We start from the raw sequence: 20,266 nt of genomic DNA on the forward strand, positions 1-20,266 counted from the left end.
CAAAATCAAAAGCCTTGTACGATTAACGTTAATACAATTCAGAGAAAAGGAGCAGTAAGAATTGATGTTTTGCTCACAAGAGAACAGGTTAAAATATTGAACGATACTGGCTCACTTAAAATTAAAATAACAAAACCAATGTTGAAAAAATATTCAGTAAGAGAGACGAGTGGAGGGATTCTCCCATTTCTAATTCCTTTATTTGCTGGTTTAAGTGCGGTTGGAACATTGACGGGTGGTATTTCAACAGCGGTGAAAACTGCCAACGAAAGGAAGGCTCAACTCCGGGATAAAAAATAATTGGAAAGACGTAACAAAGAGTTGGAGAAACAAATTAGTGGAAGTGGTGTAATTGTAGATTTTGCTGAAAAACTTGAAGGTCTGCCTGATAAAGCGAGATTGTTAGTTGGAGATATGCTTTCTTCTATCGCACAAGCAGCTGTAAAATTAACGAAAAGGGGTCATGGATTATATCTTTCTAATAAATAAATGAGCATTGATGAGTGGTTTAAAGAATTTGGAAAGAATACAACATCAAACTTACAACTTGTCAAATATTGTAAGAAATTAAACATTCATAATGTGGTTATTTGTATGAGAGATGAATTAACAAACGTGCCTCAACATACAAAGAATATTATTATGAACTTAGAATATAATAATGGGAACGGTTCTCATTGGGTTTGTATTTTTAATAATCAAGACAAATATTATTTTGATAGTTTTGGTCTTCCACCACCTGTTGAAGTCATAAAATTCTTACAGAATAGGTGTTTATCAAACATTTCAAGTCCAAGAATTAAATTCCAAGTGTTGTGGTCAATTATGTCTCTATGTGTTATTTCAACTCAACAAAAATAATTTTTTTATGACATTATTTTTAATCTAATATAAATGACTTATGTTGGGAAAGATGGTTCTATCTTTGGTGTATCCCAAGAACTGGATATTGATTTATCAAATTATTACACAAAGGCACAGGCTGAACGACATAAATATAATATAACCAAAAATATTAACATGAAAAATGCTTATAAATTAAAAAATTATCCAAGCCCGACTGACGCGAATGACTTGGTGAGATTAAGCGATTTATCACAATATATATCCTTAAATATAACGGCCGTGTATTCCAAAGATACAGAAGTGTTGATTTTATCTCCAGGTCATACAGAATTCACAGTTCGAATTAAAATAAATTTTTATAAAGAAGGGCATATCGTTTGCATGAGAATAGAACAATGGGGGTATGATATGAATGATTTAGGGTATAATTGGTCATTTAAAATTGACCTTGAAGACCTGGAACAATTAAATCTGTCTCGTAAGGAAGAATATTATCCACTTGGTATAGAGAATGAGTTTTGTGGAGCCACGATTCGTAAACAACAAATAAAAAAATTTAATAAGGGTTAATATAATAATGGTTTTGCCCTTGTTTATATCATTAAAACAGAAAAAAACAGGATTATATATAATAAGTAAGGAAATACAAAATGATTTAACTATGGGAAGATGGGGAGGTGTTTCGTGTCATAATATTATTCTAACATTTATTTCTAATACATAAATGACAGCAAGAAGGCTTCAAGAAAATTATCATTTCTGTGTCCAAGCATACCTTCAAGAAAAGGGTATTCGGTATTTTAATAAATATGTTCTACAATATAAGAATGAGGTATCTTCAATAAAAGATTGGCATTATGCTGATGTTGATAAACCGACAACTTTAGATTTAATTAGAATGTTAAATAATGAAAAAATTATAAAGTTAAGAAAACGTAAGGCTCTTTTAGAAATTCAAAAGAAATTTTATTGGTTTCCTGTTGTAAAAAAAATTCTTTTGGATACAGGAATAACAAGAAATCCTGATGAATATATGTATGATATTTTATGGGTTGTCAGCGGTTCAAGGATAGTAAGGGACGAGGAAGTTGAAGAGAGAGAAGAGGAAAAGGAGAAGAGAGAGAAGGAGGAGAGGGGAAGAAAGAGAAAGAGGAAAGGGAGATGAAAGAGAAGGAGGAGAGAGAGAACAGAGAGAAGAGAGAGAAGGAGGAGAGGGAGGAAAGAGTGAGACTGAATAAATATGAAAATATGGAAACCAGTGAGATTAGAAAAAGATTGGTGGTATTACAGAAAGTAACTCAACCCACCGAGGAGGAAAACAAAGAATTGACAAGTCTATTAGCAGTATTTTCGACAAGATCGTTGACATCGTTTTCATGGAGAGGATGATGTTAATTAAAGTTTTTTTTATTTTTTCTTAAATAAATGGAGGAGAGAGTGAAGGCATTTCTAAGGATTCTTTATGTTTTAAAAATTAAGATTCAAATGTGCATGTTGGAAACTAAAAAGGTTTTTGCACTCTGTCGGAATTTTTCTCATAACTTAGTGAGTTATTGTCTCAAATGTAAAAAGAAAACTAATACTAAAAATATCTCATATTTTAAAAGTAAAAATAACAGGGTTATACAAAAAGGTATATGTTCGGTGTGTGGTTCAAAAAAAAATCAATTTATCTCCAAACACAAACTCGGAGGAGATACACAAAAGTTTTTATCAGGAAGTAAATTTACAACTACTGGAATACCAGGGGAATTACATCTACCAAGGTATTCTTTCTGTGGTCCAGGCGCAAACTTGGATAAAAGATTAGATGAGGCAGACAATCCTAAATCCTGAAGTGAGCCCATCAATAGAGTTGATGAAGTGTGCATGAGACACGATATTGATTTTGGGAATACCACAACTTTGGAAGAAAAGCATGAAGCCGATAGAGAAATGTTGTATAATTTGTCTCTGATACAAAATCCAACCTTGAGAGAAAAGTTTATAGGTTCATCGTGAAGAAGATGATCAGTGCTAAATTGAAACTTGGACTTGGAAATTCAAAAAACTTATAGGCTCTAATGATGTCATTAAGATTGAAGAGCAATTCGCTGATGAATTACATAAACCAATATTCACAAAGTTTTAGAGAAGGAAAGTTTATTCCAAGGAAGTAGATTATATCTGGTCCGCTGATTTGATTGAACTCAATAATGATAAGGGGTACAAGTATGCTTTAACCGTTATTGATTTGAGGAGTCGATACGCATAGGTTGTCCCATTATAAAACAAAACAGGTAATAATCTTATGTTAGCCTTTCAACAGATATTTAATAAAACTAAGAGAAAACCTAAAAAAATTGTGGACTGATGAGGGTAGAGAGTTTTATAACAAGACATTTATGAATTTTCGAAAAAATAAGAGTATTACATTATACAGTACCTTTAATGAAGGGAAGGCCGTTGTTGTTGAACGTTTATCATACCTTTAAAGAGAGACTATATAAAAAATTCACACAACTCGGTTCACAACAATGGTCATCTTTTATTCAGGATATTGTGGATAAGTATAATAACATGATTCACACGTCAACAAATATGAAACCATCAGAAACATTTACAAAATTAAAATATGAAAAAGAGATTAATGTCAGAAACCTAAGTTCAAAGTTGGTGATATCGAAAGAATATAAAAGTGGAAATCTCATTTTGAAAAAGGTGATATTAAACGATGGACGAACGAACTTTTAAAAATTGTTTATGTAATAGATACAGTTCCTTGGACTTATAAGATATATGATTTGGAAGGGGAAGAGATTTTAGGTTCATTTTATTCACAGGAATTACAAAAGACAAAGATAAATTGAAATTTTTTGACTCCGCCCCTTTTTGACTCTGCCCACACAAACCCCACCCACATAAACCCCACCCCACACAAGCTCCACACAAACCCCACCCCACACAAACCCCACACAAGCTCCAGACACAAGCTCCACCCACATACACCCTGCCCACACAAACCCCACCCCACACAAGCTCCACACAAACCCCACCCCACACAAACCCCACCACACACAAACCCCCACAAGCTCCACACAAAAACCCCACCCCACACAAGCTCCACACACACAAACCCCACATAAGCTGCACCCACATTCATCATATTCACATAATTAGTGATTAGTTAATTAGTTCCCCACACGCAACATGTTTATTTATTTAAAAAATTATCCACCCATCCACACAAGTTCCACCCATCCACCCATCCACCCATCTCTCCACACAAACCTCATCCACATAAGCCTCATCCATGTAAACTCCTCCCACATAAACCCTGCCCACACAAGCCCCACCCACATAAACCCTGCCCACATAAACCCCTCCCACACAAGCTCCACCCACATAAACCCTGCCCACACAAACCCCACCGAAGCCCCACCCACATAAACCCCACACAAGCCCCTCCCACACAAGCCCCTCCCACACAAGCCCCTCCCACACAAGCCCCGCCCACACACGCCCCGCCCACACACGCCCCGCCCACACACGCCCCGCCCACACACGCCCCGCCCACACACGCCCCGCCCACACAAGCCCCACCCCCTCATCCCCCTGTCCCCCCCCGCCTTTAACCCCCCCCCTCCCCCATCCCACCCCCTCCCTTCCCCACACACACACGGGGAGGGGTGGGATGAGGGGGTGATGGGTCGTTGGGGGAGCGCACCTACCCCCCCCTCCCTCCATCTCCTCTTCATGTCTTGATTCGTTTTTTGTAATTCAAAATCAAGTAATTGTAAACAAAACAAATATAATTAATCAAAATTGAAAATATTAAATATTCATTTGCGAGAATGTATAATCTTTCCCAGCAATCTTCTTCAGATGTCTTGTGATTTCGAAACTCAGACACCATATTCTGTTTTGAAACAAAAAGTGGATAATAATTAGGTTTTATAAAGATAATTACATGGTAATATTAATAAGCCTGGTGTTGGTTCTAAGTTCAAGACTCGTGTTAATTCAATGGTCAACACCAGGAGGCCGACTCAGCCTGTCATCCTTCCGAGGCCAATAAAATGAATTCCAGTGTACTGGCATAACCGCGTCCAAACTAATGATGCAACCAACATAAGGCGACATTCCAAAGAGAGAGTGATATTAATAAAAGAATAAATAAACAAATAACTAAATAATAATTCAGAAACATTTACCTCCAGAAAATCATGTGTTGTACTAGATTGTTTCAACAGCTTATGTTGTGTGATCGAGCTGAAAAAAAAAAATAATGAGTCAAGGGTATAGATGGAGAGACAAACAGAGAGACACCACACACACACACACACACACACACACACACACACACACACACACACACACACACACACACACACACACACACACACACACACACACACACACACACACACACACACACACACACACACACGTCTCACCGTTGGTTTAATTCATTCGAAATCAGAGGCCGTGATAAGACTTCATACCAGTCATTATAAATGTTTTTCAATTCTCTTCTAAGATCATTGACGTCTTCAATAAGAGCATTAATTTCATGCACCTCATTGTGAAATGTAAACTCCACTTCTTCCAAGGACCTGCCAGGAAAAAAATATATATATCAGGATAATCACGATTAAATTTCTAATCAATTGCTTCATCGTTCAAAGAAGAACCCATACACAAGCTTACCAAGTTTGTAGTGAGCTGTTTTCTTCGTCGGAAGAAGAATAGTCCATGTTTAAGTTGTAAACCATGAGTACAAGATGGCAAAAAGATCAGAGGCCATGATAAGACTTCGTGCCAGTCATTAAAAATGTTTTTCAATTCCCTCCTATGATTGACCTCTTCAATACGAGCATTAATTTCATGCACCTCGTCGTGATATGTAAACTGCTCTTCTTCCGAGGACCTGCCAGGAAAAAATATATATATCAGAATTATCACAATTTAATTTATAATCAATTGCTTCATCGTTCAAAGAGGAGCCCATACACAAGCTTACCAACTTTGTGTTGAGCTATTTTGTTCGCGGAAGAAAGATCGCTCATGTCTCAGTTGTAAAAATGAAAATCCCGTCTGGCAGAAACTTTGTCTGGCGAATCGCTTATAAGGCAACGATGAGGAAATTGCCTAATCATCGGGTGTGGCCACAGGAAATGACGCTTCGGGCGATACAGCTTGGAAAATAATTGGGCGATATATTCTCAAATTGTATGAATCATTTTTAAAACATACTTAAAATGCCCTATAATGATTTTGATTAAACTTATGTTTAAAAGCCTGTTAGTGTTCTGAGATAAAATATAAACACGAGACCTTGTCTCACAGAATAGTTCCTATTTTTTCACAGCATGACTGTCCAAAAACACTTCCTCATTTTCACAGCATGACCGTGTCGAAAAACACTTCCTCATTTTCATGGCATGAACTGAAAACATTTGAAACAAAACTTTATTATGGCGTGGTTTGGTTTATGCACAAAAATGATTTGCAACTCAGGTCGTGGTCAGATGAGATTATTAAGAGAAGTTTATCATTTCATAATGACACAAAAGGGATATCTTGAAAAATATAAAGATTCAAATGTTTTATTTTTAAATATTTTAGATGGGGATTATTGTGCAAAGAAAATTAAACTATTGAAGGAATTTGAGAATGAACAAATCTTTATAGGTTCAATGAGTGAGCTAAACAATATGCATTGGTTATTTGAAAAAGAGTGTCCCTAGGCTTACAAGTTTCAGATATTTCTTCAGAATCACCTTTAACAAATCACATTACTACTTTGCTACTTGAACAAATCTTTATCTTGTTGCATTGGTTATTTGAATAGGGTGCCCCTCGGTTAAAAGGGGAAACAAATAAATATACCTTGGGCTAAAAAGGGGGTTTATTTTTTAGGGAAAAAAAATATGAATCGCTGAAAATCCCCCATTCACTTACATGGGGAAAAATGAGCCAGAATCAGTTTACTCACCCTACTGGCGTGGTTGTGCAAATGAGGAGAGTGAGTGCGAACAACGCACCCTGTTGGTAGGAGTCTCTTAACCAAGTTAGTGCAGCTTAGGGGGACTTAGAGGATTTGACATGGATTCTGGCTGCTGTTCCATTGAGCAGGCGGACTGCGAGGGGTAGGTGCAGGCCAAGGTATTGGGATACTGTCTGGTAGTGTGACATGGTATTGGAAGTTGGTGAGTCGGGAAATAGGGCACCAGGGCTTTGGGGGTTCCTGGCAGGTGAAGGCTGTCAGAGGTGCCAGGAGAGCACAGTAGGGTTCAGTGCCAGGAGAGCATGGTAGGTTCAGTGCCAGGAGAGCACGGTAGGTTCAGTGCCAGGAGAGCACGGTAGGTTCAGTGCTATGAGAGCACAGGGGTGCTAGGATGGCACAGTATGGGGGCTAGAGAGAGCCACCCCTTCGTTAGGAGCGCCAGAAGCACTCAGGAGCGCTTAGGAGCGCTCAGGTGAACCCCGAGGTCGCTGAGTGTCCTCCACCCCCGATTGGAAGCAGGCAAAGAGGCCTTAGTAATAGTCACACTCCCCAGCCAGCGAGTTATGCCTGGCACCACCAAATGGAAAAAGACAAATAAGGGCCTTGCCCAGGTTTAATAGAATGGAAGTGTGTCAGGTCGGGAAAAATGGGTCATTAGGATCATTCTAGCCATAGCAGGATTTGTTTGCTTTGTTTAGAGCTAAAAGTAAATGATTAGGTTCGATGGACTCTCCTCCGCACCATTCATGCATGACACCTGGTACGAGTAATGTTGATGGGAAAATTTGTTAGCAAGGGCCAGGCTTGGTCACCCTCTACAAGTGCCAGAGAGGCCACCAGTATGTCATGAGCACACACCCACGAAATAACGTTGCGTAAGAAACACACCATCCTGACAGTAAAAGAAAAAGAGAAAGGAAGAAACAAAAAAAAGAGAACTTTACCCAAGCAAGTCAGGCAAGGAAGGTTAAAGGTACACTCCATCTCACCTGGTCTGAGGTCATCACCCCCATTTGCATCCTCAAGAACACCTCCAAACTGCATTTACTTACCATCGATATCACCGTGCCACCATTGCTGTGTCACCTGCTGGCCAATGCAGGGCTTGTTGCCTGCTGCTGCTTGTGAGTAGGCCATATGGTCCGAAGCATTTTTGTGGGCCATTAAGGCCAAAATGCTTTTGTGGGCCATTGCGGCCAGAGATTCATACCATTTTGTGGGCTCAGTGGGCCGAAAAACTCTTTGTGAGATTAGGCCACTGGGCCGACTGAACTCACCTGGTGAGAGGCCAATAAGGCCACGACCAGGCATGCCGGGAGGGGGCATGAAGGAGCGAACACGTGAAAGAACTTTGAACCTTTGAATGTTCTGCTCCGATGCCAATATTGGTGTTAAAAGTAAAATTGAATGCCCTCCCGTTCAAATCCATAATTAGAATGTTAAGTAGTGTGCGTAGAGTGTGAGTTTATTTGTTAGATTGGTGACCCGACACACTAGGATAGGGACATGCCAATCTTACTGTGACACTTTGGTTTTTGGAGTTAAGTGCTTCCCATGTTGTGGGTTAGAGTAAATGGGAGATCTGTGCTGAACGTTAGACAGGGCCATTACCATGGGCTGCCCCCAGATGGAGGCTCGGGAGAGCCTCGGGAGAAAGGTGGGGGTAGTGTTGCGGAAATGGCCCTTATTATGCTACTAAATATAGGATGAGCTCAGATCCCCCATTAAATGCATGTATAGCCAGGCTGTTTGGTAAAATGGACGTGACATGTGTGTCGGGAGATGTAAGAGGCTGTTTATTGTTCGTGCGGTGGTGGTGTCGCTTCGCTGCCGGTCACTTCGCTGCCAGGAATATTAGGGGGCTGGGGGAGGGAAGAGGAAGGGAGGAGAGATGGAAGAGAGGAGAGGGAGAGAGGGAAGGGGTGGGAGAGAGAGAGGGAAGGGGTGTGAGAGAGAGGGGGAAGGGGTGGGAGCGAGAGAGAGAGAGAGAGAGAGAGAGAGAGAGAGAGAGAGAGAGAGAGAGAGAGAGAGAGAGAGAGAGAGAGAGAGAGAGAGAGAGAGAGAGAGAGAGAGAGAGAGAGAGAGAGAGAGAGAGAGAGATGGGGTGGGAGCGAGAGGGAAGGGGTGGGAGCGAGAGGGAAGGGGTGGGAGCGAGAGGGAAGGCGTGGGAGCGAGAGGGAAGGGGTGGGAGCGAGAGGGAAGGCGTGGGAGCGAGAGGGAAGGGGTGGGAGCGAGAGGGAAGGGGTGGGAGCGAGAGGGAAGGGGTGGGAGCGAGAGGGAAGGGGTGGGAGCGAGAGGGAAGGGGTGGGAGCGAGAGGGAAGGGGTGGGAGCGAGAGGGAAGGGGTGGGAGCGAGAGGGAAGGCGTGGGAGCGAGAGGGAAGGGGTGGGAGTGAGAGGGAAGGGGTGGGAGCGAGAGGGAAGGGGTGGGAGCGAGAGGGAAGGGGTGGGAGCGAGAGGGAAGGGGTGGGAGAGAGAGGAAGGGGTGGGAGAGAGAGAGAGAAGGGGTGGGAGAGAGAGAGGGAGGGAAGGGGTGGGGGAGAGAGAGAGGGGGAGGGAAGGGGTGGGAGAGAGAGAGAGAGAGAGAGAGAGAGAGAGAGAGAGAGAGAGAGAGAGAGAGAGAGAGAGGGAAGGGGTTGGAGAGAGAGAGAAGGGGTTGGAGAGAGAGAGGAAAGGGGTGGGAGAGAGGTAGAAGGGTAAGAGATGGAGTGGGGAGTGAAGTGAGGGGAGGGGGTGAAGGAAAGGAGAGGAGGAGGAGGGGGGGGAATTCCAGTGGATGTGACGCCCAGCTGAACGTCCATCCGAGAGGTGGCGCACACATTGATGAATGACATTACTAGCAAATGCCACCCATCACTTCGCTGATGGGGATACTAAAGGGGGGAGGGAGAAAAAGCAGGGGCAAGAGGGAGAGAGAGAGAGAGAGAGAGAGAGAGAGAGAGAGAGAGAGAGAGAGAGAGAGAGAGAGAGAGAGAGAGAGAGAGAGAGAGAGAGAGAGAGAGAGATAGGAGGTAGAAAGGAGGTAGAAAGGAGGTAGAAAGGAGGTAGAAAGGAAAGGAGAGAGTTGGGAAAGGACCGAGGAGGGGTGGATAAGCGTGGAGGAGCAAGGAGGAGCGGGGGAATGGAAGACATTGTGAGGTGAGAGATAGGGAAGGCAGACGTGTGGTGGAGCATCAATTACGATGAAGATGAAGATTTCCACAAGCGAAGGTGGACCACAGTTGATTGGAGGGTCAGCAACAGTTATAACACCCCTGATGTCCAACTCGACAGCTGGTGGATCAGCCTGGTACAGCCGCTCAAAATATCCGGCCCAGCGGATCTTCACTTCGGACTCCTCTGTCAAGAGCCTACCATCCTCTGCTCTAACTGCAGTACACCGAGGGATGGGCTTGGATGAACGCAATGCGTGAATTTCCCTGTAAGCGGGATGAGAATCACCTGTCCACAGGTGATGCTCTACCCCCTCACAGATTCCCCGCACATAGGCCTCCTTGTCCACCCTTAGTGCACATACAGTTTTACGACTGTTAGACATCCACCGTGTCTAACAGTCTGTTCCAAGACATCCACCGGCAACATCAAGGATGGTGGTCTTGAAGGCACTCCACAACTCTTCAGGACCTCCCAAAGCACCCAGACCCCCCAAATCTCCACTCAGGTTGTTCGCAAAGTCCTCAGCTACCCTCTCATCCTTGAGCTTACCAACATCCAGCCTAGGCTGGGATGGTACCATTCTCCTGGATTTAAGGAGAAACTTAAGAGTTGCTCCAACAAGCCGGTGGTCATTATTGAGGAACTGAGCACTCCAGTATACTCTGCAGTTCTGGATCATCCTCCAGCGACCATCAACGAGGACATGGTCAGTCCCCTTTACCACACCGCCAGCGTTGGAATAGCAAGTCCAGCGATGAGCTTATGGGTGCTGAAACCACGAACCAGCCACCCTAAGTCCATGACTTCTTGCAAAGTCAAGGAACTTAGTGCTATTCAGGTTCACAGTTCCTGACCCATGGGGACCAACACACATCTCATAACCATCCCTATCAGTTCCAGTTGATGCATTGAAATCCCCCAATACAAGAAGTGTATCTCGTCTGGGGCACTGATCAACCACAGACTCGAGTGTGGCATAGAATGTGTCCTTCACGGTGAGATCACTCGCCTCAGTCGGAGCATACACAGAGACCAGGGAAATGATATCCAAGGAGTGACGAATCCTTTGTCTCATATAATACGCTCATTGACCGGTGTTACCTCAATTATCATTGGAGTCAGCTTATTGGACACAGCTCCAGCAACTCCTTGGGAATGGTAACCATCAGAGAGACCAGACCAATAGTAGGTGTAACCACCCGCCATGATCTTGCTGCAATCCAGTCTCTGAACCTCAGAGAGTGCTGCAATATTGATGTCCAAACGCTTGGGCTCAGATGATAACAGAGACAGCTGATCATCCTCTCTTAGGGATGGGAGATTCCAGGCACCCACCCGAAGTGAACGCCTCAGGTTAACCCAAGGAGACCGCCGTCTGTTGGACGACACCTCAACAACACTCCGACACACTCTCCCGCAATCTGACCTGGGAATGTTACCCGGTGGTTTCCCTCCTATCATCAAAGATTGGCGGTCCCGAAGGCTTTGCCCCAATCCCGTCATCCGGTGAGCTGCCCTGCATAGGGAAGCTGCACATTAGGTACTCCCACGGAGTGAGTTTTCAGATTTCTTTGCGTTTTTGTGTTTTGCGGAATGAAAGGTTTTACGGTGGCCGGAGTGCAAATCCTGTCACCAACCTCCGAATAAGAAGTAACCCAACTGCAGGAGGACGTCCGCAAACACAGTTGGGCACTAGATATGGTTGGCTGTTGGCTCACAAGGAGCTCCTCCGCCCTTTGACAGGTTTTGTTTTTATCCTGCTGGGTATCCATATCCAAATACCCTCCTCACCAGGAAACCTGGTGGGGGAGACGGTTTAATCGCCGACAACCCGACCATGGAACAGGTTCGTACAGGTTTACATGATACCTGTAGCAAGTTACAGATCTAATCTGGCCTCACCTGACATAGATGACGGTGTGATGGGTGACGGTGCACAAACTACTCGCTCAGGGGGATGGTGCACGAACCACTCGCTCAGGAGAATGGTGCATGAACCACCCACTCAGGGGGATGGTGCACGAACCACCTGCTCAGGGTGACGGTGCACGAACCACCCACTCAGGGTGACGGTGCACGAACCACTCACTCAGGGTGACGGAGCACGAACCACTCTCTCGGAATGACGTGGCGTGGCAAAAGCGTCCGCAGTGAGTGAACGATTTGCTCAGAATGATGTATCGCAGTGCTGCTGTCGACAATGGGCACTCAACAAGTGGCTTAAGCACTCAACCAAGCACTCCAATGAAATGGTTGAAAAGGAACGGCTGGCCAGGCTGTCGCTGCATACCATGTAGGATCCCTTTAACTTTAAAGCCAGTCTTCACCGCACACGCAGCAGTTGATGAAATAAAATGAATTTATTCAAATAATAGCTTTCTACATGAAAGAGTTGCAGATTAATGCAGAACAACCCTGGAGACATCGCAAAGTTCAATCGCCCATGAAATCAACATTGTAGAAAATCCGCCATGTTGCCTGCTCGTCTGTGTATGCGTTATGTGTGGTACGTCAGTGTGAGGTCCACGCAAATATTTAACTTTATTTTAAAACATTAGTTTTTCACCAGATTTGCTTTTACTCCCTGTAGAGCACCTCACGAAACCTCCGAAAATGTAGACAGATGTGGCAGACGCTATGGATAGGCAGTCCCTCTGCGGGACAGGGCGTGAGGTCGAGCAGTGAATACATTAAATCATATAGCTCAATGATGCTGGTTAATTTTGGCACATTCCAAAATTTTTTGTTCATTCAATATAATCCTCCAAACAGGAGAAAAAGATAAGCTTAATGCTTTGGAAATTTCACATTTATTTTATATGTATGGAGAAGGAGGAAACATCGCCTTGCTTGCTTAAAGTAAATAGGTATATCAGCATGGTTATAAGACTCGTTTAGTTCTTTGAATTATCAGATTTCTCTCTAGATTTCGCCACTTATTTAGTCCGGATGATATCCGATCCTCAAAACCGAAACAATAGTTTGATGATTTACTTTAGTCCGTGAGAGTAGATCATGGAAAATTGTGTCATGTAATGCATGAAATCGCTCCAAGCTCCTAATTTGAAAACTATAGCACTTACAAACACAATGTATACAGCAATTCGTAGGTATTATGAACAGGCATTCGATAATATGAGTGAGGAAAGTGAAAAAAATACTTTATTGTGAAGAAATCATGATGGCCTATTCCAAGTCAAGGCATGAAAACATGTTGAACAGGCCAGAAAACATGGCGGCTTCAGACCACAGCGAGGTTACGTTCTTGGAGAACAGGCCAGAAAACATGGCGGCTTCAGACCCCAGCGAGGTTACGTCCTAGGATATGCCTTAAGACCCCATGTACAGCGATGACCGAAGATGCGCCTGATGAAGGATATAATTAAATAAGTCTGTTCATTATCTTCAAAAGGGGTGTTTTAATTAACCCAAACACCCAATTTTCAGTCAGGCACTTCCTTGGAGTTTTCTTTGTTTGCTTGCGAAGTTTCAGGCTGCTAGATTTCAAGGTTTTGGAGTTATGGAGGAGACACACACACACTGACACACTGACACACTGACACACATTGACATTTATTCGTAGAGATTGCGATTATTACAGCCTCATGCATATTTATGCTTTGCTCATGTCTTGCTTCATGCATATTCATGTTTTGCCACGTGTATATTTGTGCTCTGCCCATGTGTAGCGTCATCTCCATTGCAGAGGGCGAGCGGACTCCAGTGTTGCCAATATCCTGCCATATGCGAACAATTGGGCTCCTTCGGACTTGCTGCTGTGCCACAAAAAAGTGTGCCACACCTCCTCAAAATTGGGCTACTTTGCTTTCTGTCAAGGCACGGCACTCTTTTTCAATTTCATGGTGCATTGCAGACATACAGTGCACAATGTTGTTACACTCGGTGAAAAGAACCGCTGAATCGGAGCATATCTTCTAAGGAGCACGACGATTGGATGACTGGTTGCGGAAAACAAAGCATATAATTTGGTGATCATCGTGAGCAGTGCACAGGAGGCCAAGAATAAAGGGGGAAGAACAGGGGTGTGTCTGACAAACGATCATAGTGATTGCCAGTTCAGGAAGCCGGAAGGAGAATGAGCGAAATGCACTTTGCAATCACCATCACGACTCTACCTTCAGATCTGTTAAGCACGGAAAGGGCAGAGGGTGCAAGACCAGAAAGTAGGTGGAAGAAGACAGAGACCACCGACCTGTCTGCGATGTTGAAGTGACAAGCTCATAGACTCAGCTTCATCGCCTGAGATTCCAATGATCTTGAAGGCTGTGGTTTCCACGGCATCTAGCTGAGCAAGGTGTGAGGCAGGGGTGCTATCCCAGAGGGGAGAGCAGGTGTGTGTTCCATGAGCAAGCGGCTGCCTGGTTCAAAGCGCTCAAGCATGCACTCCAACAGAACGGAGTACTCAAACCCGCTTGTAACATGGTGGAGTAACAACATGGCGGTCTCCATTGTAAACAACACTATCATGGTACTCGAGCAAATGGTGGCCTGGCCGTCATTTTCTGTTTTACTCGATCCTCTCGTGACAACTTCCCCAAACAAATTTATTGTGTTAGTCGCAGCTACATAGTATGAGGAAGAGGGAAAGAAAGATAAATAAATGGGGAATCAGAAGGACGAGCCCCCTTGTCAAGCTTATTTATGGACCCTACCATTGTGCATTTTGGGAGAGGCAAGGAGATGGGTTTTGCATGTTTGTAGATCTTGAAAGTTGTAGCAACAATAAAAGTATGAAATGCATGTTTCAATAATATTATGAGTACTGTGCAGTATACATAACAGGGGTATACTTCTGAACATTTCATTGGTTGTATAGTATATTTGAATCCGACTATGGTGGCCATTTTTGCGAACATAACGAAACATCTCTTGTAATCACTTGCTGCACTTGGCAAGCAGCTTGCAAAGTGGTTAATATGGAATGGCTCGCTTAGCAAGCAATAGCAAGCTGCTTCCTAATGGAACACAACCCTGTACTCCATCAAGCTGCGGATGAAAGCTTTGTGGGTGGATAGTTCAGGTGTGCCAAGGAAGGACTTTGTATGACAGAGGATGATCAGTCAGTTGCTGCCTTTGGAGGCCAACTGTGAAATGTGGTTTGTCCAAGAAAGGTCATGGCTAATAGTGAGACCCAGGAGATTGAATGACTGAACTTCCTCAAGAGGATTGTTAAGAAAGTAGGTGGGAGGGTTTGCCAGACAGCCCTTTCGGAGAGAGAGCGAGAGTGAGATTTCTCTGGACAAGTCTACGACAGGCACTCAAGTACTGTTCTTCTTAAACAACTAATATAACCATCTTCTGTGATCGTTGCATTATTTAGTTATTTTCAAATTAAATTCTTTTGTGTGCACATATATCTTTAAAATTGAATTCATGCTTCAGTTTCCCATCCAATTCTCAGCGAGCACACACACCACCAGGGGGGCATTATTTTGGTTATATACATACTGTACATCCAAACATACGCAATAGCTGTGTTATAGTAAGATTGAAAGACATATTCCAAGTATTTGATCACCTTGTGATTTTATCAATGTCTGAAGGGAGGCAAGAGGTCTATCTGAAGGGTGAGGAATGTCACCGCAGTGGATGGACTCATCAGAAAATCGATAAAGGGGGTTTTCCTGAGAGTCAGAGAAATCATTGATGAAGATCAGGAAAAGGACTGGGCCGAGAACACTGCCTTGGGGGACTACCGTCTTGACTGAGTGGAGATGAAAGGATTCTGTTGAGAGCTACATGTTGACTACGAGAGTGGAAGAAGTCAGTCATCCAATAGTGGAGTTGGCCTTGGATTCCATAGGCAGAGAGTTTGGAGAGCAAGGCAGGATGCCAGACTGGAGATGCCAGACGTCCAGAGAGACAGCCCTGATCTCACGTCTGACATTGAGGGCCTCCATCCATTGTTGGGAGAGCAGAGGCAGCATTGTCCGAGGTGGGGTAACCCAATCTGAATCCAAAGTGATGGTCTGAGATCTGGCCTTTGGAGAAAAGTTGAATTTCACCACTCGGCCACGGCAACGTTTACACGATAACTATCAGTTTATTATTATTATAAAGAGCCTGTCCTTACGGACGAGAGAAAGAGGAAGCAGGACTTGGAGCACCGCTGTAAAACACACACACAAAGCCGCAAATACATCTACAAACAGACACTCAAACTCACACTTTTTGAATCATACTGTTTATAGAGTGATTAACGAAGAAAGATCAAAAAAAAAATATATATATATATATATATATATAAATGTAATTTGCAGAACAGTTATAATTGCATAGGAGGGTTCAACATGGCACTGAGAGATGTTTAGCATACAACGTTGTTGCTGACAAGATCTTAAACTAACTGTTACAATCATCCACAATGTTTTCTCTCGGTCTGTGTATTTTACCGATACGCTATCCATAAGCCCCTTGTAACACTGAACCAATTACTTCACACTATTCCTGAGAAGGAAGACGTTCTTTGTTTGTGTTTTATCATGGCACTGAAGTTAACATGGAGGCTATTCCAAGTCCTGCTACCTCTTCTTCCCATCCATAAGGATGGGCTCTTTCCTAGTATGGAGAAAGTACAAACCCATATATCCAGCTGTTTCTTGCATTTTGGTGTCAGGTGAAGGATAAGCAAATAATTTATGACCATGAGTAGATGAGTTTGTGATAATTATGGGTGAATTGTGCAACAATGTTCTGTTTAAGATTCTAGTTTTTTGTTGTTGTTGGCAGGTAATGTATGCCGTCACCGTCACTTTCCTCCTTGCGGCTTCAATAAGCCCAGAGCAGATTGTTGAGTTTTCGAAGAGGTACAACATTCCTGGGTCAAATTACTCGATGGCCGACGGTGTCGGTGAGTTGATAGCACCACCGTTCCGAGGCAAAACACCACACTTTCATTACCTCAATGATAGAACGAACAAGAGTTGACAGTCCAATACAAAGGCTACTTGAAGTGTGCGCACACAATGAAGATCCGATGCATTCTCCAGTGCTTCTCCGAATTTTTGTTTTTTTTTTCATGAAAATCTGATCATTTTTTCGTGAACACGACAGATCACATGCAGCAGACTCACCTTTCCCCTGTCTCTGTCCATAAATGATTGTTCCTTTTTCACTTTTTCATGCCACAGACACGAGCATCGCTGTCATCATTTCCTTTGTAATGATAACGATCAGTGTGATGTTGATCTACGGAGCTTGGAAGGTAAGAATTTTACATCGTACTTGCGTGCGTGATTCCCATTGGGTTAGCTCATGCCTTAGTGCCTTTGAATGATAATTGTACTTAAAAAAAAATTCTCATGGAGAATGATAGCTGGCAGGATGGCCAAGAGGTAGGCACACTGACTTGTAAGCTGTCTAGGGTTAGAATCCCAACTCAGCTATAAACTGTCATCCTGGTGTTTTGCAGGCAGGGTGATTCATCAATGTGTGTGCTGTCCCTCGGATGGATGTTACATTGGCATCCCGTCTTGCAGCATTAAGTTGGTGGAGGTTAAAGATCTCATGGTGGCCTTCGTGAAGAGTAGACAAGCTATTGTCGGCACCATGAACAAATTACAAAATCTTGCCCTAAATACTGCTGGGAAGGCAATGGCAAACGACCCCGTATAACCTGTGCCAATATATTGCTTGGGCAGCAGCGAAGCTCTGCAATAGAGTATGGGACATCAGAATAGTGAATGCATTGTTTAGAAATATTTCTCAGAAGTGTTTGGCCTAGAAGAAGTGTTTGGAAAGCACTAGATTCTACCCACACTGCTCTAGTTAAAATCAGAAATGCTGGCTATGAGATTTTACAAATGGCAAACTTCCTGGATGTTGGGATGCATGGCATTGGGGTAATGCCCTGTCCTTTTGTTTGGTGGTCCAGTACCGGCCTGCATGGATTGTACCATTCTTCTGCTACCAGCTCTTTGACTTTGCTCTCACCTGCCTCATTACCATTGGCTTTCTTACCTACCTGCCTTGGTTTAAGGACTACGTGAAACAGCTGGTGGGTAATCATCCCCATGTTACCGACGTGGTTTAACTTGGGACAAACAATGGGACCGTATTTGTTTGTTGATATGAACTTGCTGTGGTTTGGTTGAATTGAGGTGATTGGCCTGGGATTAATTAGCATGGCATTTGCATGATTACTTGGAGTGTTTGTACTGTTTGTTCTGTGTGTTTGTTTTTTTGTTTCACAGCCTGAGTTTTCCTACAGAGAAGATATAAGAGAGAATGCGACCTGGGTTGTTCTTGTGGCCGTCCTGTTCTTTGCCTTTGTGCTCACCTTCAAGGTTAGCTCTCTATGCTCTTGACCCATGAATGGTTTGGGGTTTGGGAGTGGGTTCCCTTTACCTAGGTTTCGAAGATATTCCGGATTTTTCAAACGCAGCATACTGTATATTACCACGAGATGCCTCATACTGAATCAAACGGAAGACCAAATACTGCATTGGAGTCATCAGAAGGAACCCAAAGAAGTAAAGAGAAAAGATGGAGTCATCAGGAAGAACTGGGACACACATCAGGGCAGATATTATCATCTATCCGTCATTTGAACTTTCTTTTATTGCAGTCGCTCTTGCATCCACACTTGGAAAATGTCAGAAGGGCTTCAGGAGATGGTGAGAGGTTCATCAGCTTTGGAACAAGGTGACCATTCCCATCCAATACCCATCCATTGTTGACAGGAGATGCTGATGTATACCGAACAGTAGCATTTGACCAGATGTAAGCCTGGTAGTTGGCATGCTTTATACGTTGCTTGAAAGCATCCATTGCGGGAGGTAGTTTTTCACTTGTCTTGTTTTTCTTTGCGAATAAGTCAAAGTGAACTGCATCCAGAGATACTGTACTTCATCTCATCCAGTATACATCACGGACACCAAAGAAACATATGCCACTTCAGTCGCAGGGGCAATCTTTGTTGCATCTTTTCCAAGACCCTTGAGTGCATCCAACAATTCTGGACGTTTTGTGACAATCCATCAATTGTGGATGTTCTGTGTGGATTTAAAGTCTGAAAAGTTAATGGCCCCAAGTTCCCGGCACTATGGGGTGCGAAGAATCTCCAGTGACCTGCTTGACTTTGCTGGCAACGAGGGGGGGGGGGCTCAGGCAGTGGTAGTATCGGTCCTTCCCAGGACCCTTGCCTTTTGAGCCAATGTGATTCTTTTTCAATTCATTTCACCAACATTCGTGGTCTTTCTTCAAATCTTTCCTCTGTTGAACATCTTCTTGCAAGCTCCTCTCCGAATATCTTGCTTCTCTCAGAGACCCAATTATCACAAGATGTTCTTCTTAATTATTTTAACATTTCAAACTGCAACCTTCACTCATGATTCCGCTTCAAAGGAGGAGTCTGTGTCTACTCCAACATCAACACGCCTGCTGTACACCTTGTGGACCTCGAATCTCCAAACTTTAATGTCATCTGGCTTAAGATTTGTCTCCCGACCATCACTATCTTTCTCTCTTTCACTTACTGCTCTCCCAATTCGACAAACTTTATAGCTTTCCTTAACTATCTTAACTCTTGCCATGAGGCCATGACATCTGAACACCCTCAAGCAGAATTTCTCGATCTCAGAGACTTCAATGTATACCACAGAGAGCGGCTGAAATCTTCCCAAACGGATGCTGGGAGGGGTGTGTAGGGGGTGTGGTGGTGGTGGGGGGGGGGGGTTGAAGCTCTTACATTTTCCATTCTTAATGATTTGGAACAAATTATCACCCACCCTACCCATATCCTATATCATCCTGACCACACTACCAATACTTTGGATTTATTCTTCACTTCCAATCCGTTGCATTACAACCGCACAATTTCACCTCCAATTGGTTCTTCTGACCACAATCTTGTGAACACCACTTTACTTACCACCACTTCTTCTCATCAGACTGCTCCGAGGAAATGCCAGTATTGGCATTTCAATCATGCTGACTGGACTGGTTTACGAAACTTCTTTTCTGACTTTCCCTGGAAAGACGACTGCCTCTCCTCTGGCGATGCCTCTATCTCTGCTGAACGTATAGCTGAGGTTATTGTTGCAGGAATGGAGGCTTATATCCCCTTCTCTTTCACGTCTATCTCTTACCAATTCTTGGTTCAATAATTCCTGCTCTGTGGCCATTCGTGGAAGGGATGCCACATCTCAGACATGGAAAAACTCTTCTTCCTCTGACTCGCATTCAGCTTTCATATCCACCAGAAATCATTGCAAACATGTTATTCATGAAGCGCAGCATTCCTTTCTTCAAAAGAA

The 20,266-nt window shown here is 43.5% G+C and overlaps 1 protein-coding gene across 3 annotated transcripts in view; it reads left to right on the top strand.

Annotated features, from left to right (window-relative positions):
* LAPTM4B (lysosomal protein transmembrane 4 beta) overlaps positions 1–20,266 on the top strand; it is a 50,979-nt gene that overhangs the window by 18,935 nt on the left and 11,778 nt on the right. Inside the window, exons 2-6 of one of the 3 annotated variants that reach the window (XM_085896681.1) lie at positions 13,679–13,826; positions 16,740–16,860; positions 17,141–17,214; positions 17,884–18,006; positions 18,203–18,295. In XM_085896681.1, the coding sequence (XP_085752807.1) occupies positions 13,734–13,826; positions 16,740–16,860; positions 17,141–17,214; positions 17,884–18,006; positions 18,203–18,295 (504 nt within the window). In that variant the 5' untranslated portion in view covers positions 13,679–13,733. The remainder of the gene's footprint in view (positions 1–13,678; positions 13,827–16,739; positions 16,861–17,140; positions 17,215–17,883; positions 18,007–18,202; positions 18,296–20,266) is intronic. The other 2 variants (XM_085896682.1, XM_085896679.1) reach the window with 2 other exon arrangements.

The sequence above is a fragment of the Eptatretus burgeri genome, chromosome 9 (genome assembly GCF_056783735.1).
Source record: "Eptatretus burgeri isolate ZD-2024b chromosome 9, Ebu_testis_v1, whole genome shotgun sequence".
Classification (NCBI taxonomy): Eukaryota; Metazoa; Chordata; class Myxini; order Myxiniformes; family Myxinidae; genus Eptatretus; species Eptatretus burgeri.